Here is an 18440-nt window from a genome sequence, read left to right as displayed (position 1 = left end):
CCGCCTGGGGTGGAGGCGTGGGGGTCACAGGGAGAAGGCAGGCAGCCCCCAGGAAGCTTAGGGCACAGTGATAGATCTCCAAGTTCAGGTCGGGGAGCATGCCTTGTGCTTGTTCATCACCAGGCCTCTGCAGAAGGCGGGAGCCATTCTCCCCAGGAACACTCCGCCTCCCTCTCCCACCTCCTCTGCAGCCAGAAGTCACTTGATCTTGAGCGCTTTGCCTGACTCCCACCTCTGCCAAGTCTAAGTGCCCCCGCGTGACCTGACAAAGCCCTTCACTCCCACTAAAAATCCTCACTTACTGAGCTCCTGCTCCATCGCTACCAGATCCTGTTCTAGCCACTCTGTGCGCATCCTCTCACTTGGGCTCACCTGTGAGGTAGGCGCCATTATTATCCCCATTTCACAGATGTGGAAACTGAGGCTCCCACAGCATCACAGCCACTTTTCACCCTGCCCCAACCAGAGAAGGCCACAAGTCGGGGGACTGGATCATTTCCCTCTCTGTGTCCCAGGGCCCACTGAGTCTGGTGTGGTGGACGCTGAAGGAGCAGGTAGATGGACGAACAGGAGGACAGGCAGAGGGCTACCTGCTGGGCGTCTCCTTCTGTGTAGGGCAGCTTGGTGGACACGTGAAACATGATCTCCTTGTTGCGGAAGTTGCAATACACAGACTCGGTCCCCGTCTGCCCATGGGTCACGTCCAGGCCTCCTCGGAACCTGCCCCAGGCCCCCCAGGCCACAGCTCAGTCTCCAGCCCCCGCCAGGCCTCGGTGGGACCAGGACGGGGGCTCCGTCCCTGCCCAAAGGCCTGGGTCGGATTCTCGTCTGCCTATCCCAACCCAGGGCTCACCCCTTAAAGTCCTGCAATTTGACCTTCTGGCCCAGAAACTCGAGGAACTCCACGAAGGCGGGGCTCTCCTCGTTGGTGCTGAAGAGTTCTTCCTCGGAGGTCTGGCGGGGGGGGCAGGCACACAGAGGGCAGAGGTCATCAAGCTGGGGTGCCATCCCCCACTCACACCCAGGAAGGCTGGAAGGCGGACCTCTGGCAGCCCCGGGGTTCCTGAGCTCGAGTCCCCAGGTAAGGGCTCTCCATGGCAAAGCTCTGAGGCCCCAGGTACATGGGCAGATGGGAGAAGGAGACCACACACCTGCCCGAGCTTCTGATAAATGACTCCGAACTTGAAGTTATTGCTGATAACGTGCTCGTCGAAGGTGACAATGAGGCGAGAGGCCTGCAGGGAGAGGGTGAAACACACTGCCTTTATTTTCCTTTCTTTTTTTACTTTGTATTTTATATGGGCATATAGCCAATTAACAATGTTGTGATGGTTTCAGGCACACAGCAAAGCACCTCAGCCAAACATACCCATGTATCCATGCTCCCCCAAACTGCCCTCCCATCCAGGCTGCCACATAACTGAGCAGAGCTCCCTATGCCATACAGTAGGTCCTTGTCGGTTATCCATTTTAGATACAGCAGTGTGCACATGTCCTTCCCAGACTCCCTAACTATCCCTTCTCTCCAGCCTTCCCCACTGGGAAACGTAAGTTCACTCTCTTAAAGTCTGACACACCGCTTTTTCAAGTTGCTGTTTATGGTTCTATGTGCCAAGCACTGTGCCAGGCACTCCACACGCATCATCTCATCTTCTCCTTGGAAAGGGTCCGTGAGGGACTCCCGCTGCCCTCATTTCACAGACGAAGATGCCCAGATTCTGAGAGCTGAAGGAACTGACTTGGTAAGGTTAACAACTGCCAAATGGCAGAGCTGGGGCTTAAACTCAGGTCTGTTGGATTCCAAAGCCTAAGCTCATTGCTCCTGAGTTTTGCCCACGAGCTCCCACCCCAACTCTGCTCTAACACCGGCCTGATGTCCAGCTCTTCTGTGAAGTCATCTCATCATTCTAGGACAGGCCAAGTCCCGCCACTGTGCTGTGGAGCCTTCAGCAAGTTCCCCTCCTCATCTTGTCCTCTTCTGTACCTGGGAGGTGGGGCCTGATCACTGAGACCCCTTCCTTCAGGGGACCTTTCCTGGACCACTCACTTCTCAGGGACCTCACCTTGCTGGGGAATTCAGTCAGAGCCACAGGCTATACCTGTCTTTCAGGGTCCAGCTCTTTTGAGAAGCCCTCTGGCTTACTGTGGAGAAGGCAATGGCACCCCACTCCAGTACTCTTGCCTGGAAAATCCCATGGACAGAGGAGCCTGGTGGGCTGCAGTCCATGGGGTCGCTAAGAGTCGGACACGACTGAGCGACTTCACTTTCACTTTTCACTTTCATGCATTGGAGAAGGACATGGCACCCCACTCCAGTGTTCTTGCCTGGAGAATCCCAGGGACGAGGGAGCCTGGTGGGCTGCCGTCTATGGGGTCGCACAGAGTCGGACACGACTGAAGCGACTTAGCAGCAGCAGCAGCAGCAGCGGCAGCAGCAGCAGCGGCAGCAGCAGCGGCAGCAGCAGCAGCAGCAGCAGCTTACTGAAGGCTGCAGCCCCTGCCTCACCCGCTGCATCAGTGGCTTCAGCGCCGGAGCTGCAAGTGCAGCGGCCGTCTGCTGCGTGGCACCCAAGGCGGCGCCCGTGCCACTCTCCCCAGGTCCCCTCCGGAGTCAGAAAGCAAGGCCGGTGGAGCCTTGGCTCGGGAGCACAGATGACCCTTAGATGGGTCCCCAGATGGCACTTGAGAATTTCCAGAGGTAAGAAAGACTTGCCTCCAAGGCAGACAGCACTGGGTTCAAATGTGGACTTCCTTATCTGCGGGGCACCCCTAAGGCAAACCTTTCTGGGCCTCCAGTTCCTCTTCTACAAACTGCGGACTTTGCAGGATTATTGTGAGGATTAAAGGAGAGAACTTAGGGAAAGTACCCTGCACAGCACAGGTACCCAATACATGCTTGATCTCCTAGTTACCCACCCTCCCCAGGTCCAGCCATACCTTGGGGTAGAGCACAGGATAGAATCGATCCACATTCACGTCTTCACACACCAACTGCAGCAAGAGATAAGCGAAGGCCTGAGGGTGGGCCCTCTGGGCCTCCCGGGCTAAAGTCGGGTGGCAGGGACAGCAAGACAGCAGAGGCGTGCAGTCAGGGCTGAAGCAGCCTGGGCGTGTTGTCACTCAGAAGAAGACAGACAGAACTGGGGCCCCTGTCTCCAAACGGTGCCCAAAGAGTGCCCCAGACACACAGCCCGCGTGTCAGGGGAACGCGGAGGGGCAGGACCCCAGAGACAGGCCGCAGCACCCAGACCAGGATCTGGGGCTAAAGCCGAGGGTCTGCAGGGGCCAGGCCACAGCCCAGCTCTGGGCCCATGGGGGCTGCCTTCAGGGCTCCGCCCGACGGAGCAGAGGCCTCACCTTTGCCATCTGGACCACGTTGGGGAACTCAGTGAGGCAGGAGATGGGGATGACGTCGTGGTATGTCCGGCACTTGGTCCTGGGAGAAGAAAACCCACGCTGAGAGGCGAGGAAGAGGGAAAGGGAGACGGGAGCCCCGCCCCAGCCAGCAAGACCAGGAGGGGCAGACCTCCGGGAGGTCCAGAGGGGAGGAGGGGCCAGGGCTGGCTTAGGCGCTGACCTGCTGTGCAGCCTCAGGAAAACCGCCTGCCCTCTCTGGGCCTCCATTAGAAGAGCATGTAAACTGGGATGGGCTTGCAGACCCTGAGTCCGCGGCCCTCCCTGCTGTCGCAGGCCCCCTCAGCCCGCCCTCACCTGAGCAGCAGCCGCAGGTGTTCCTGGTCCCCGATGACGTCATACTTGAGTGAGAAGACAAGGTGGCCCAGGGCGGTGTCCAGCGAGTAGTAGTTAAAGTGCTCCTGGGGGTAGGGGGGCCAAGGGAGCGAGCCAGGCTGAGCCTGAGGCTTCCAGAAACCCACCCAGAAGGCCAGCTCCCCGCTGGGCGGAGGTCCCTCCCCAAGCAGCGGGTGTCCGGGCTGACAGCACACTCTGCCTCAGAGAGTGTGTGTGTGTTAGTCGCTCAGTCGTGTCCGACTCTTTGCAAATCCCGTGGACTGTAGCCTGCCAGGCTCCTCTGTCCATGGGATTCCCAGGGAAGAGTACTGGAGCGGGTTGTCATTCCCTTCTCCAGGGGATCTTCCCAACCCAGGGATCAAACCTGGGTCTCCTGCATTGCAGGCAGATTCTTTACCGTCTGCGCCACCAGGGAAGCTCTCAAAGAGACATGCATTTAAATCCGAGCTTTGCCGCTGGCCAGCTGGGCAACCTGAGAAGGCCACCTTACCTTTCTGTGCCTCCATTTCCTAGTCTATAAAGTGGGAGTGAGGCCAACTACCTTGTGGGAAGGCGGCGGGGACTGGAAGAGGCAGTGCCTGAAGCAGAGAAGGGGTTCCTGAATGTCTGTAGTAACCTCGGCTCTCTGAGTCCTCAGCAAGGTCAGGACCACATCTGTATATACATGGCATCTCCCAGCCCCTACCCTTCTCCGAGCTGGGCACACAGTATCTATGTGTGCGTGTGTGTGTGTGTGTGTGTGCACACACATGCATTCAGTCATGTCCGACTCTTTTGCGACCCCCTGGACTGTAGGCCACCCAGTCTCCTCTGTCCATGGGATTTTCCAGGCAAGAATACTAGAGTGGGTTGCCATTTCTTACCCCATGGGATCTTCCCGACCCAGGGATGGAACCTTTCGTCTCCTGCACTGGCAGGCGGGTTCTGCACCATCTGGGAAGCCCACACAGTAGGTGCTCAATAAAAACATGTTGACTGACTGACTGCTCAACTCGTAGCTCTGTGGCCCCCGAAGCCAGCACCCGTGAGAATCAGGAAATCAGGAAACGAAACATCATGAGCACACTGGGTGGCTGACCTGGCTGGTTCCTACCCTCCCGCTGCCGTACCTGGGATGCCGCGGGGTTGGGAAGAAATACTCCCCAGGGCCCAGGGGAAACTGCGGCAGGGCTGGCACCCCTGGAAAGCAGGGCAGGGCTGGCACCTCCAGGTGGGGAGGCCCCAAGGCCAAGGACGGGAGTGCCAGATTTTACCCCACGTGACCCTGGGCTCTCCTGCCAGCTCCCCAGCCACGCCCACGCCAGGAGTCATCATCGAGGAAGGAAGTCCTATTTAGCAAGAACACTGGAGTGGGTTGCCATTTCCTTCTCCAATGTATGAAAGTGAAAAGTGAAAGGGAATTCACTCAGTCGTGCCCAACTCTTCGCCACCCCATGGACTGCAGCCCACCAGGCACCTCCGCCCATGGGATTTAAATATAAACAGCTGCACTCAAAGGGCAGGAGGAAAAAATGCAGGGGCCAGGGGACGGGCCCTGCACATCCACAGCTCAGGGGCGTCTGCGGGGACCTGGGGCAGAGGCCTCCCAGCCCTGCTTGGGCACAGGGTAGTGGAAACCCCCAGTGCTTGGCACCATCTGCAGAAGAGGAGAGGCAGGCACTTGGCAAGGAGGGCTGCACCAAGGCCAAAGTCACCCTAACCTCTGCCAGGCCAGGGCCCACCGCTTCCCCAGTCACCCTGCCTGGAGGGGCGAACGGCCCTGCCCCTCTCCACGGGCCCCCGGCCCCTCCTCTCTGTGCTGCTAACCAGACCCTGGTCATTATACCTCCCCCAGGAACCCCCAACCTGTACCCCTTCCAATCCTCTGGTGCTCACGGCTCCGCCTTCCTTCCGTCACTCACCACTGTCCCTCATCACTCTGTCAGCAAACTCCTCTGAGCGCCAACTGTATGTTCGGTCCACACAGTCCCCCAGGTCCCACCAACTAAGAGCCTCCGGACAGTGGGCTCCTGGGATGCAGGTCCCCCTCCACTCACGGGTGCAACCCCCTGCCCGGCTCTGGGTCTGTCCCCAGGCATAGCTCCTGAGGCCGAGCCTGCTGGTTTGGTTCCCGTCACCCTTTAGCACCCACACCCACCAGCATCAGGCCATCGCCCTGGACCCAGACTCAGTACACGTAGCTCCTCAACACCTCAAAGAGTCGTGTGTCCTTCCCACATGTGCACAAACACACATGCCACACACAAATGTGCACACGTATACGCCTGGGAGCGAGTGCCAGGAACGTGACCACGTGTGTGCGTGCACGCTGAGTCACTTCAATCGTGTCTGATGCTTTGCGATGCTATAGACTGTAGCCTGCCAGGCTCCTTTGTCCATGGGATTCTCCAGGCAAGAACACTGGAGTGGGTTGCCAAGCCCTCCTCAGGGGATCTTCCCAAACCAGGGACTGAACCTGCGTCTCTTATGTCTCCTGCATCAGCAGGCAGGTTCTTCACCACCAGCACTGTGTGGGAAGCCAGACTCTTCCCACAGCAGGTCTCAATGGAAGGTCAGCCAGAGCTAGGTCCAGCTCCGAGCTCGGTAACTGTGTGACCTGAACCGATCCACTTTACCTCTGAGCCTCTTGTTTCCTCTTCTGGAAAAATCAGGACAGTCCTCTGTCCCAGAGTTAATTATGAAGGGGTAATAACAGCTAACATTTCACTGAGCACCTTCTAGGGGCCAAGCGTGGTTCTCAGTGCTTCACATGTACTTCAATCATCCTCATTTTTATAGATGAGAAAACAGGCTCAGGAAGGTTAGACAACCTGCCCAAGGTCATGCCACGAAGCAACAGAGGAGTCAAGAAGCGCCCCCAGGTCACGAGACTCCAGAGCCGGCGCAACATTCCACCACCGCACTTGTAACTGATGGCACCTGGAGTGTGGTCCCGGTGTGTGACCTCCTCCCCAGCTCCCGCTGCCTCGTCCAGCAGCTTCCGCCCAGGAGCTGGGCGATGCCAGCACACGCTGTACGGGGCAGGGGCCCGGATCTGGGGCAGGTGGTGGCATAGGGGCTGCCCCCGTCCGGGTCACCCCATCGCCCACCTCAAGCTGCCCGAGCGCACGGCCTGGGTCTGTTTTGTTCGCCGCTGTATCACTGGCGCCCAGAACCGGACCAGGCACCCAGCTGGCGCTCATCACTCGCTCACCCTGACTGAGCACTTGCCTGGCGCCAGAGGCCTTTCTATACACCTCACAAATAGCATCGCGTTGAAGGAATGAGGTGGAATCACCACCCTCTCCGTTTGTACAGGTGAAGAAACCAAGGCACAGAGGCGGAAAGCCACTTGCCCAGGGTCCCATGTAGTCAGAGGCAGACTCTGCTAACCACTACGCCATCACACCGCCTTGGTGCCATCCGTGTTTGCTGATTGAATGAGCGAATCCACGACGCACGGTCCCTGGACTCCGGGTTGGCCGGCCAGCCCAGCCTCCACCCCCAGGGCTGGGCGGCGACCCCCTCCCCACCCAGCCCAGCACTTCCAGCCCAGCGGGCCACCCCACCTTGCCGAGAAAGTGCTTCCGATAGAGGCGGGCGGTGTGGTTGCACTCCAGCTTCACCTTGGTCGTTGGCGACTGCAGCGTCTCTGTCTCTGGGATGCTGGTGATTTCGTGATTGGTGCCTTCAATCCAGTAGCCCCCAAACTGGGGCAGCAGGATCAGGGGGAAGGGCCCTTCTCGGCCCAGGACCTGAAGGAGCACTCAGCTGAGGGTCACTCACCCTGCACCTTGGTGGGGGCCCTTGGGACACCCCCCCAACTTGGACCCGGAGCCACTTCTGCCATGGCTGAGGGGTACCAGGGGATAGCCTGGAGCCTCTGAGGGTCCCCCAGCTCACACCCAGGGCCCCCTCCCACCTATTTGGTTGGCCAGAAAGTTTGTTCGGGTTTTTACAGACGATGGGATGGAAAAAACCCAAAGGAACTTTTTGGCCAAACCAATACTAGCTCGAACCCTTCTCCTCCCCCTGCAGGCCCAGACCCAGACACACACAGCCTTGGAGGATGGGGGTGTGGGGACAGGTAGAGCTGGGGGAGGGGGTGGGGTGTGACGCTGGCCGGGAGGCTGGCATGTGGGCTCAGATGCCTAAGGGTTTGAGTGGGCTCTGAAGTCTTGGGCCTGTAAACGGAGGCTCCGGCACCCACAGCAAGGCCTGTGGTCAGGCTCGTGACAGGGAGGAGGACCCGGGTGTCTGGACTCCCTGCGTGAGCGCCTCCCAGGCTCAGGGTGGAGACCGGCCCCGTGGGGTCTCCGGCTGCTTACCTCGTGGACACTTGGGTACGGAATGTAGTCCTCCTCCGTCTGCAAAACAGGGCAGGGCAGAGGTCACCCCTTTCCTCCAGCCTCCCCAGGACGCCCGTGGTTCCGCCAGCATCAACCACCCCCGCCCCCAGGCTGGAGGAGTGGATGGGGCCATATCCTCACCTCCCCATCCCACGGTGGGGGGCTGGGGGGTGACCCCACGAGGCAGGGGCTGGGGCAGGCTGAGCTCACTAAGTGCTGGCAGCCTCTTCCGGGCCTCCCTCTGCCAGGTGAAAAGGAGGCGCATAGCCTCCCCAGAAGACACACCTCTGGACAGGTGGCCCTCAGTGCATGGGAATGGCTTAGGGGGCTGGTTACACGGACTGCTGTGCCCCACCCCCAGAGCTTCCCAGGCTGTGGGTCTGGGTGGAGCCCAAGAAGTTACATGCCAACATGCCCTCCAGGTGACGCTGATGCGTCTGGTCTGAGGACCACACTTTGAGCAGCCTGGCTCTGGACAAAGCATGAGCCTTATAGCCATGAAAGCCCTCATCCCTACAGCCCTGGGCCCACTCCTACAGGACCAACTGGTCTTCTTGGAGGGCAGGGGTCCCCAGTCACCCACCACAGAGCTCGATACCTATCAGGAGGGGCCCTACAGCCCCACGCCAAGAAAATTCTGAGTCTCAAGAAACTCCATACATGTCTTTCAGTCCTGAGTTTCCTGGCAGTCTCCTCTGGAGGCTGGGGGGCCACCAGGCCACTCCCTCCCCATCTCCTGCCCCCACCCCCCTCAGTCTTCCCAGGCAGGGGCTACAAGGTGCGAGGAGCACACGCCTCCGGGTCCTGGGCATAGCTGGCTTCAAGGAAAACCTCTTACAGCAGGCTGTGAGGGATGCGGCTTCAGTTCTGGGAAGGGGGAAGCCTGGAGAGGCACGGAGAGTTTACAGCGGAGTGGAGCGGGTGAGGAGGAGTGGAATAAGGGCCCCAGGCCTATAGCAAGCGAGGGGTTCTCCGCATCTAGGCCTCCCAGAGCGCAGGGACTAGGTGTGCCCGGCTTCCGCCTTGGCGTTAGCACCTGGCTGGCAGTGAGACCGCTCCAGGAAAGGATGCTGGGTCCTCCTGGGCTGGCTGCTCCACTGGGCCATCACATCTCCCACCCCTAGAAAGGGGGCCTGCCTCCCCCGTCCCCATCCCCTTCCATCCCCAAGCCCTTGGGAGTGCACTGCTCGGGAAGCCGACAGTCCCCAGAAGGGTGGAGTGGGACCAGCGTCCAGACCTACTTTGAGGGGTGGTGGGAAGGAGCATCGCTGTTCATCCATCCTGCTTCCCTGCAAAGAGAAGGCAGCACAGCCCATCATGGCCCTGCCAGCCCAGTGCAGGGCCGCTCCCCACTGCAGGCAGCACCTCTCCAGGTAGATGGTGATGTTTGGGGGCGGGATGGGGGTGGGGGCTCCCAGAGCAGGGTGCTGGGTACTCAGGCCTCCGGCCTCGGAAGGGCGGGCCCTCCTAGAAGGCCCTGGGGCTGAGGGAGGCGGGCAGCAGCTGGGGGCGCTGGCTGCTGCTGGGAGTGGGGGCAGGGCTGATGCAGGAGCTGGGGAGGGAGGGAGGCATCTACACAGATGCGCCGCTGAGAGGGAGAAAAAGAGGAAGGAGCGGGAGAGGGAGGGAGAGAAGGAGGGGGAGAGGTGGGAACGGAAAGACAGAAAACTCAGAGAGGCAGAGAAACAGAAAGATGGCGGGGGACAGGGTCTGAAGGGTGAACCAAAGCTCAGGCAAGCTCCCGAGCTTTGTTCAAGTGCCATGCCCACACCTCCCAACATCTACCCGAGCCAAACAGCAGGCAAGGGGCCTGGAAGACCAGAGCGGAGGAGCGGAGGGGTCAGGCAGAGGGGGTGGGGGCTGCCCTCCCCGCTGCAGCCCAGCCTCTGGTTGCCCTGTGCCCTCTTCCCACTCCACATGGGGGTCCTACAGAGCCTGCGATGCTCTTGGGAGACGGGGGATGGTCTGTGTAGGCGGGGGTGGGTTGAGGTGCTGAGCCCGGCTGCCTCCACAGGAATGGGAGCTGGGGAGACCCAGGTGGGCCCTAGGCCCCAGGGATCAGCCAGGGAGCCGGGCATTATCAGTGCCCGTTCTCTCTTCTGACCCCGACGGGGAGCTCTGGACACCGCACCGTCACCATCTCCTCCTGGCACGGTCTGCAAGAGCTCCCGGGCCAGTCCTCAGAGAGATGTCGGGCTGAAGGTACAGCAAGGGCCGCCCCCCAAGCCCCAGCCCAGCTCCCTCAGTGGCTCCCTAGAACAGGCATCAGAGCCCGCCTCACCTGCATCTTTTCAATCATCTCAAACAGATCTGTGTTCTGCAACAGAGATGGGGACAGCAGGTCAGCGCTGGGGTGGCCCCACAGACACCGCAAGTCCCCAAGGCATCTCCACCCACCCCAGCCCTCCCAGTCCTCCAGCTCTTGACCAATCCCTGTGGACCTGTCTGAGCAGCAAGAGGGACCAAAAGGGACACCGTTTAGGCTGGGGTTCTGTGCCATGGACTGGAAGAGTCTGACCAGCTGCCTAGGGTTGTCCACCCAGAGTCCAGGACCCTTTCCAGGCAGCCCATCCCAACTGATGCTCTGCCCCAAAGGAGGGCCTCAGATGAGAGGGCCATGACCTTCAGGGAGAGACACACCTCCTCCCTGTCACCGCAGGAGTGGCAGTGCCACGATCGGCCCACGAGCCCCTCAGAGGAGCCCCAGGCCGCAGCTCCAGAGATGAACCCAGCTGGGATCCTTGGGAGGGTCGGTGGTGCCACCCACCTCTGGAAGGAGGACCCCACCCTCCCCACCAAGCAGTGTGGGCTTGGGGGCGGTTGGGGGGCCGAGAGAGGATGCTGAGATGTCCCACTGGCCTGATACCTGCGTGTGCATGCACACACCCTCCCCTACCTGCGTGTGAGTGCACATACACCCTCCCCTACCAGCGTGTGAGTACACACACACCCTCCCCTACCTGCATTTGCATGCACACACAACCCCTCCTCCCCCTCACATGGCCACCAGGCTCTCCAGAGGCCAGCCTGGGCACACACGGGGTTAATCCAGCCATCTGCCAGCTGTGCTTGGCAGCTTCGGCCTCTCCAGCGCCAACTCCCTACGAGCCTTCCTGGAAGGCGGCATCCTTGCTGGCTGGCAGGGCTGGGGGCTGGGCCTGGGAAGCCCCTGGAGTCTCTAGGAGGGCTCCCCTCCCCCAGCACCTTCAAGGCCTCAATTCAGGCGGCTCCTGCTGTCCAGCGGGGGCACCTCTGGAGCTCACACACACGTGCCGTGGGGCTGTGCACCAGGAGGCACATACGCCCTCTCTCGTTCTCTCTCTCTCTCTGGATGAAACACACACAGGCCTGCACGCCAATATTTAAACACGGTCTCACTGTACCAAAGAAAGCAAACGCACAGAAACCCACCACACAAACCCACCAGGTCTGTGTGCACCACCTCTTAGACTCAGAGCGACACACGAACATACACAAACACATATCAGTGTCCTATGTTACACAACAGCACACTCCCTCACACACACACAGGTCCAAGTCCCCCAGGAGCCACACACACAGAGGCAAACCCATCCCTGTGTTCTGCCCTGCTTGCTTTTAGTCGCTCAGTCCTGTCCAACTCTTTGCAGACCCCACGGACTATAGCCTACCAGGCTCCTCTGTCCATGGGATTTTCCAGGCAAGAATACTGGAGCAGGTTGGGTTGCCATTTCCTTCTCCAGGGGATCTTCCCAACCCAGGGATCGAACTCGAGTGCCTCCTGCGGTGGCAGGTGGGTTCTTTACCACTGAGCCCCCTGGGAAGCCCCACCCATATGAAAATCTGTGCAACTGCACCAGCAATTGCACACAAAGCTACACAGACACCACACGACTGCTCTCAAGACTGTGTTTTGAGCGACACAATAACACGTGCTTGCAGACACAGGCAGGTATGTTCATGGAAGCAGAGCCACAGAGCCCCACCCCCACCCACAAGCTCACTGTCCCCGTCAGAGTCACACACCCTGTGTAACAGACACGCCAGACTTGATCCCACAGCACTCCGAGAAAAAGAAAAAAAACATGCAATAACTAGGGGAGTGCTTAATTGCCAAGGATGAGGGGCTTGGGTCTGAACCCTCCCCCCAACTACACGCAGACAGAGCTCTGTGAAAGATCACAAGACACGGACACCCCACGTGCACCCCACTGTGAGGCCTGCCCACAGAAATGCCCACCCTGGAAAATGCACGATAGGTGTCCCTAGGAGATGGGTGACCTGCGGCCCTCGCGGCCACACCCGACACTTGGGAGCTTAGAAGAGACAATTCCACAGGCAGTGACGGCGGAGGCCACAGACACACAGTCCAGGCAGGCAAACACGCCTGTCAACTAACACTCTGTTCAGCAAGCAGCATCTGTTGTACCTTGTACAGCAACAGCGGTTGTGTGCCCGAATGAGCCACACAGCCTCGACCCAGCACAGGCCCAGCGCCGGCCATCCCGGGGCACCCGTGTCCTCCAGGACACCCCACTCGGGGTGACCTCACACGGCCAGAAGCAGGCACCAGGAGTTGCAGCCACCTACACTGACACATGGCTCACTGTCACCCAGGGCACGCACAGCAACAAGTGACACCGCAGATACAGCCTCACTCGTGCACCAGACGCCCTGACACAGGGAAGGCTGGGAGCCAAGTGGTGCAGGGCTCCAAGCAGAGTTACATGGTGACATCCAGACCCCTCGTTAAGGGGGGGAGGGGATGGATGAAGTGGTCCCAAGGCTAGCGCCTGCGCGCGTGCACACACAAACACATACACACACACACACACACACACGGAGTGCCCCTCTAGCCCAGAGCCACAGCACCACCATGGGCACTCTGTTGCTTAGGCAGCTGCAGAAAGAGCCCAGGGCCTGGGACCCCAGGGCAGGGGTGTGCCCTGTGGCCGCGGTGGCCGGGTGTCAGACCAGAAGCGAACACACCCTCCATGACGGAGCCTCGCACACCCGCCCTGCCCGGGACAGAGCCCGCCGGGCTCCGAAGAAGTTGGGCCGAACCGTCTCTGGCGGGCACCCCTCGGCCTTCGCCCCGGTCCTCACCTGCCAGCCGGCCCCTGCAGGCAACGATCCTCTCCGGGGACGGCCGGGGGGCGCCAGGGGCCGCGGCTGCGCCATCCCGAGCCCGGCCCGGCCCCGGCCCCCCGACCCCGGCGTCGCTCCCACTGGCCCGGCCGGCTCCGGCCCGCGCGAGCCGCGCCTGGGTCCCCGCAGCGCCGAGCTCCGCGCTCGCGGCTCCGGGCTCCGGCGGCGCGCTGCCTGCGCTGGGCTCGCCGGGCGGCCGGGCCCTGAGGGGGCGGGGCGCCAGGTACGGGCGGCGCGGGGACGGGGCGGGGCTTCGGGCATCCGGGGCGGGGAGACGGGAGGCCCCGCCCCGCAGGGCCCGGGACACTGCGCCTGCGCGCTCTTGCCGGTGCCTGAGCGGACACCAGAGTATCCGGTCTGTCCGTTGCGTCCCTACCTGTCTTCCTATAATGTCCTTCTTCTAACCTTTCTTAACCCGGTCCATCCTAAAGGAAATCAGTCCTGAATATTCATTGGAAGGACTGATGCTGGAGCTGAAACTCCAATACTTTGGCCACCTGATGCAAAGAACTGACTCAGTGGAAAAGACCCTGATGCTGGGAAAGATTGAAGGCGGGAGGAGAAGGGGACGACAGAGGATGAGATGGTTGGATGGCATCACCGACTCCATGGACACGAGTTTGAGTAAACTCTGGGAGGTGGTGATGGACAGGGAGGCCTGGCGTGCTGCAGTCCATGGGGTCTCAAGGAGTCAGACACAACTGAGTTACTGAACTGAACTGAACCTCCTCTGGGTACTGTGCCTCAGGGCCTCGGAGATGGGCTTCTTGGGCTGGGCTTTGAAGTCGGGAAGGAAGCGGAGGGGATGGGAGGCTTAGGTTGGAGACAGAGGGGTTTTCTTGAGCATCTGCTTAATGTTGGACCCTTTGCAAGTCTGATCCTCTCCCCACAACTCAAGAGGTAGGAGTGTTATCCCCATTTTACAGAAGAGAAAACTGATTCCAAGAGATAACATATGCTCAAGATCACACGGCTAAGAAAAGGCAGAACTAGGAATCCACCTCCATCCCCACCAATGCCTGACAGGCAAACTGGTACCCTGGTTTTCCTAGGCCCCAGGCCCATACCTGTCCCTTACTGCCCCTGACCCTGGGGAGAGGGCAGGAACAGGGCTTGCCAAGGCCCCATGCGTGGAGAGGACTTCAGGATATGTGGGTTCTAGCTCTGACCTTGCTACAACTTGCTGAGTAGACTTGAGTAAGCCCCTGCCACCTCTGTAGGCCTCAGCTTCCCCATCTGCAAAATACAACGCCTCCGCAGGCCCTCCAGCTGACCCTGCATTGTGTCTGCCACTGTGAGTGGGGGCAGGGCCGCAGCACCCCCTCCCCAGACAGATGCTGGGAAAGCAGTAATTGCTTCCTGAGTTCTGGCCAAGTCAACACCAGCTGCTTCGGACCCTACAGGGCAAGGCTGCCCACCAGCTCAGTACCCAACGTCTCTTCAGCTCCCTGAAGGAGTTGTTGGCAGCTACACACCACCACTCTCCATCTCAGGGCCAAGGGCTCCTGGAAGGAAGGCACTGCACCTTCCTTTCCCCTAGACCTGGCCATGGGTCAGGCTGGAGCCCAGGAAGCCAGCGGGAACCCTGGAGATGTGTGTTCCAGACACGGCGTAGCTTTGTTTTTAATAATTAACAGCAGCAAATATTGATTTATGCAGGCACTTTCAGGCCTGAGCGCTTCCGGGCACCCATCAAAATGCAGCCAGAGAAACATTCATTCCCACACGGGGAGGAGGCAAGAGCTGCTTGCATCAGTGGAGACGTGTGTGTGCCAGGAGTGGAGAGTGTGCACATGTGTGCCTGCAACTGTGTGTGTGTGACTCTGAGAGCAGATATGGCTGTGTGTTTGTGGACATCCTAGGTGTGTCTGTACACATGTATCTATATATACATACGTGTGTACACGTGCAAATCTGAATACATCTGCAGACATGTGGATGTGCCCACGTGTGTAGGTGTGGGTAGGCTGTATATGTAAACAGGTGCAGATTTCTAAATCCTCGAGTAGAAAAACCCCTACAAGGGAACAGGGTAGGAGTGCCTTGGGTAGCTCTGTGTCTCTACCAATGTGGCTTCCCAGTGAGAGAGAGATGTCCCTTCTGGGTGTTCTCTCCTGCCCTGGGAACATAATGAGGCCAATCATCCCTCAACTTCCTGATTGCAACTTTCCAAGATTACTTTCACAGTCATCACCCTTTTGCAAATGGGCCTAGTGGGTAGAGAAGAAACTGTCCCCTCTATTTTACAGACAAGAACCTGAGGCCCAGGGAGGGGCAGGGCTTTGCCCATTGACGCACGGAGGTCACCTGCTCCTCAGACTGGCTCCGCCATTAACATTAATGTGAGCAGAGCCGGGAGAGGGGGACGGAGAACATGTCACAGACCTGGGACCCCTCACCCCTCCCTGGTTTGCTGGGGACCCAGATGGATCACTCAGTCTCTCTGGGCCTTGGTTTCCTTTCCTGTCAAAGGAGAACAATCCATCGGCTGTGTCTTGATCCTGGGATGGGCGTGGGCTGTGGGACGGGGCAGTCTGGAGCCCGCAGCCATCTGAGCCTGTGTTGGCACAAATGGAGGCTTCCAGCTGAACTGGGCAAGAGGCCAGGAAGCCTGGGGGAGACAGCCCAGCGCTAACCTGAGCAGGCAGGACTCAGGGAGATGGGCTCTACTAACCCTCATGTTTCTGATGGGAACACTGAGGTGCAGGGAGGGGAAGTGAACCCAGGCCTCCTGCCGGATGCTTAGGGGGACAAGGACTGGGAACCTCACTTCTGAACCCAGCTGCCATGGAGTCGCTCCCTTCCAGGTCCCAGGATCCACATGGCCCAGTCTTGGGCAGTTGCCCAGGCACAGACAGCAGGAGAGGATCTCAAGGACCCCCTGATATAGTCCCTAGGACCCACACTTGGACCCCCTTGGAGGTGGTGATCCCCGAAAAGTACAGTATTCCTTAGCCATGTATCGTTCCTGACCTAGGAGGGGTACATGACTCTTGTTCCAGGTCAGAATTCTGGGCGAGAAGCTTGGCATATCCTGTGTCTACTATTTATTGGCTGTGTGACCTTGGGAAAACCACTTTACCTCTCTGGGCATCTGGATCCTTATCTCGAGAATGCCTACCACCCAAGGTTTGATGAAAGGACTGAGAAGCACGATACCTGCGCACACACTTTAGGATCCGAAAAGTGTACTACACGAGTGAGAGCTTACTGCCCTCGGCATTAGAAATTCCACCAGACTAGGCACTCTGCTCAGACTACATGAGTTCCGGTCCTGGACCCATCACATCCTACCTGTGTGTCTTTGTGCAAGTAACTTAACCTCTCTTAGCTTCGATTTTCTCATCTGCAAAATGGGACTAAGAAGAGTACTAATATAAGTCCACAGTAGTTATAGTTTGGGGACGAAATGAGATCCTGCATGCAAAACATTAAGAACCCACCCATTAACTATTAAGCCCATGCTGCTGCTGCTGCTAAGTCGCGTCAGTCATGTCTGACTCTGTGCGACCCCAGAGACAGTAGCCCACCAGGCTCTCCTGTCCCTGAGATTCTCCAGGCAAGAACACTGGAGTGGGTTGCCATTTCCTTCTCTAATGCATGAAAGTGAAAAGTGAAAGTGAAGTCGCTCAGTCGTGTCTGACTCTTAGCGACCCCATGGACTGCAGCCTACCAGGCTCCTCCATCCATGGGAATTTCCAGGCAAGAGTACTGGAGTGGAGTGCCATTGCCTTCTCCGATTAAGCCCATAGTAAATCTCAATAAATGCTTGTGGTTATTACTACTGATCCCCTGAAGAAGTTGTTTAGTTATCTATCTCCTAACCAGACCATGGCTCCCTGAGAGCAGGGTCTGTGTCAGATCGATTTCTGGCACCTCAGCACCCAGCAGAAAGTTGACACAGGTCATGGGCCAGGCAAACATTTAATTTCCACGATAACAAGAAGAGCCTCATTTACAGGGCTTTTACTCTGTGCCAGATATTATGCACAGTGTTTTATCATCACTTTTTCACACTTTACCCCACCTCACAGGGCTCCTCTGAGAAGCAGCCCTATGAAGTGGGATATTCTCATTACACCCGATTTACAGCTGAGGAAATGGATGGTATTGTCGATAATGAAGATGAGGAAGAAAAGCTGTTTGGCCAGTTTATTCCCAGCTGTTTTGCCCCCCAACCTTACAACAGACCCTGGTTCAACCTCTGAGACTGTGTCAGGTCCATCAGGGGCAAGGAGCGGTATCCCCTTGGGGGGCTAAACCTCAAGCCCCATCTACCCAAACATTTTGCCTCTGCCCAGCAGTCACTCTTAGATATCTCCTGGCCCTGGGGTGGGGGTGGGGGATCCTCCAGACCGGGGGCCACGGGGAGGCGAGCACTTACCTTAGGTTGGAATGAAGCAGTCTGAGAGGGAACTAAGTCCACTCTTGGCAGGTCTAGTGCCTGAGGGAAGCGCTGGTTCTGCCCATCACTCCTCCTGGAAGAGAAAAAGAGTCTGAGGTCAGGGAGGGCCCCAAGTTGGGAGATCTGTGAACTTTGGGAGGAAGAGTCATTCTCAGAATTAGGGGATGTTAGGGGAACAGATTTCAGAAAGGAGGGGAACCTGGATTCCCCAGGAAGCAGGAGGCGAGCAGGGCTTCCAACCTTTCCCAGAGATCAGAGATATGGACAAAGTGTCCCTGTAAACTCTCCATTAGGCCTCCCTAACCCATACTCCCAAAATCACTGCAGATGGTGATTGCAACCACGAAATTAAAAGACACTCCTTGGAAGGAAAGTTATGACCAACCTAGATAGCATATTAAAAAAACAGAGACATTACTTTGCCAAAAAAGGTCCGTCTAGTCAAGGCTATGGTTTTTCCTGTGGTCATGTATGGATGTGAGAGTTGGACTGTGAAGAAAGCTGAGCGCCGAAGAATTGATGCTTTTGAACTGTGGTGTTGGAAAAGACTCTTGAGAGTCCCTTGGACTGCAAGGAGAGCCTACCAGTCCATTCTAAAGGAGATCAGTCCTGGGTGTTCATTGGAAGGACTGATGCTAAAGCTGAAACTCCAATACTTTGGTCACCTCATGCGAAGAGTTGACTCATTGGAAAAGACCCTGATGCTGGGAGGGATTGGGGGCAGGGGAAGCGGACGACAGAGGATGAGATGGCTGGATGGCATCACCGACTTGAGGGACATGAGTTTGGGTAGACTCTGGGAGACCTGGCGTGCTGTGATTCATGGGGTT

General features: G+C 58.4%; 1 protein-coding gene across 1 annotated transcript in view; it reads right to left on the bottom strand.

Annotated features, from left to right (window-relative positions):
* RAP1GAP (RAP1 GTPase activating protein) overlaps positions 1-13382 on the bottom strand; it is a 28181-nt gene extending 14799 nt beyond the window's left edge. Inside the window, 11 exon segments of the mRNA XM_055574863.1 lie at positions 591-720; positions 854-954; positions 1152-1235; positions 2938-2991; positions 3358-3436; positions 3712-3815; positions 7299-7484; positions 8058-8096; positions 9320-9367; positions 10360-10395; positions 13164-13382. Coding sequence (XP_055430838.1) covers positions 591-720; positions 854-954; positions 1152-1235; positions 2938-2991; positions 3358-3436; positions 3712-3815; positions 7299-7484; positions 8058-8096; positions 9320-9367; positions 10360-10395; positions 13164-13238 — 936 coding nt within the window. The 5' untranslated portion in view covers positions 13239-13382.
* Between the last annotated feature and the right edge of the window lie 5058 nt (positions 13383-18440).

The sequence above is a fragment of the Bubalus kerabau genome, chromosome 3, assembly GCF_029407905.1.
Source record: "Bubalus kerabau isolate K-KA32 ecotype Philippines breed swamp buffalo chromosome 3, PCC_UOA_SB_1v2, whole genome shotgun sequence".
Taxonomy (NCBI): Eukaryota; Metazoa; Chordata; class Mammalia; order Artiodactyla; family Bovidae; genus Bubalus; species Bubalus kerabau.
Note: the sequence above shows the minus strand (reverse complement) of the source record. Positions and strands in the feature narration are given on the sequence as shown.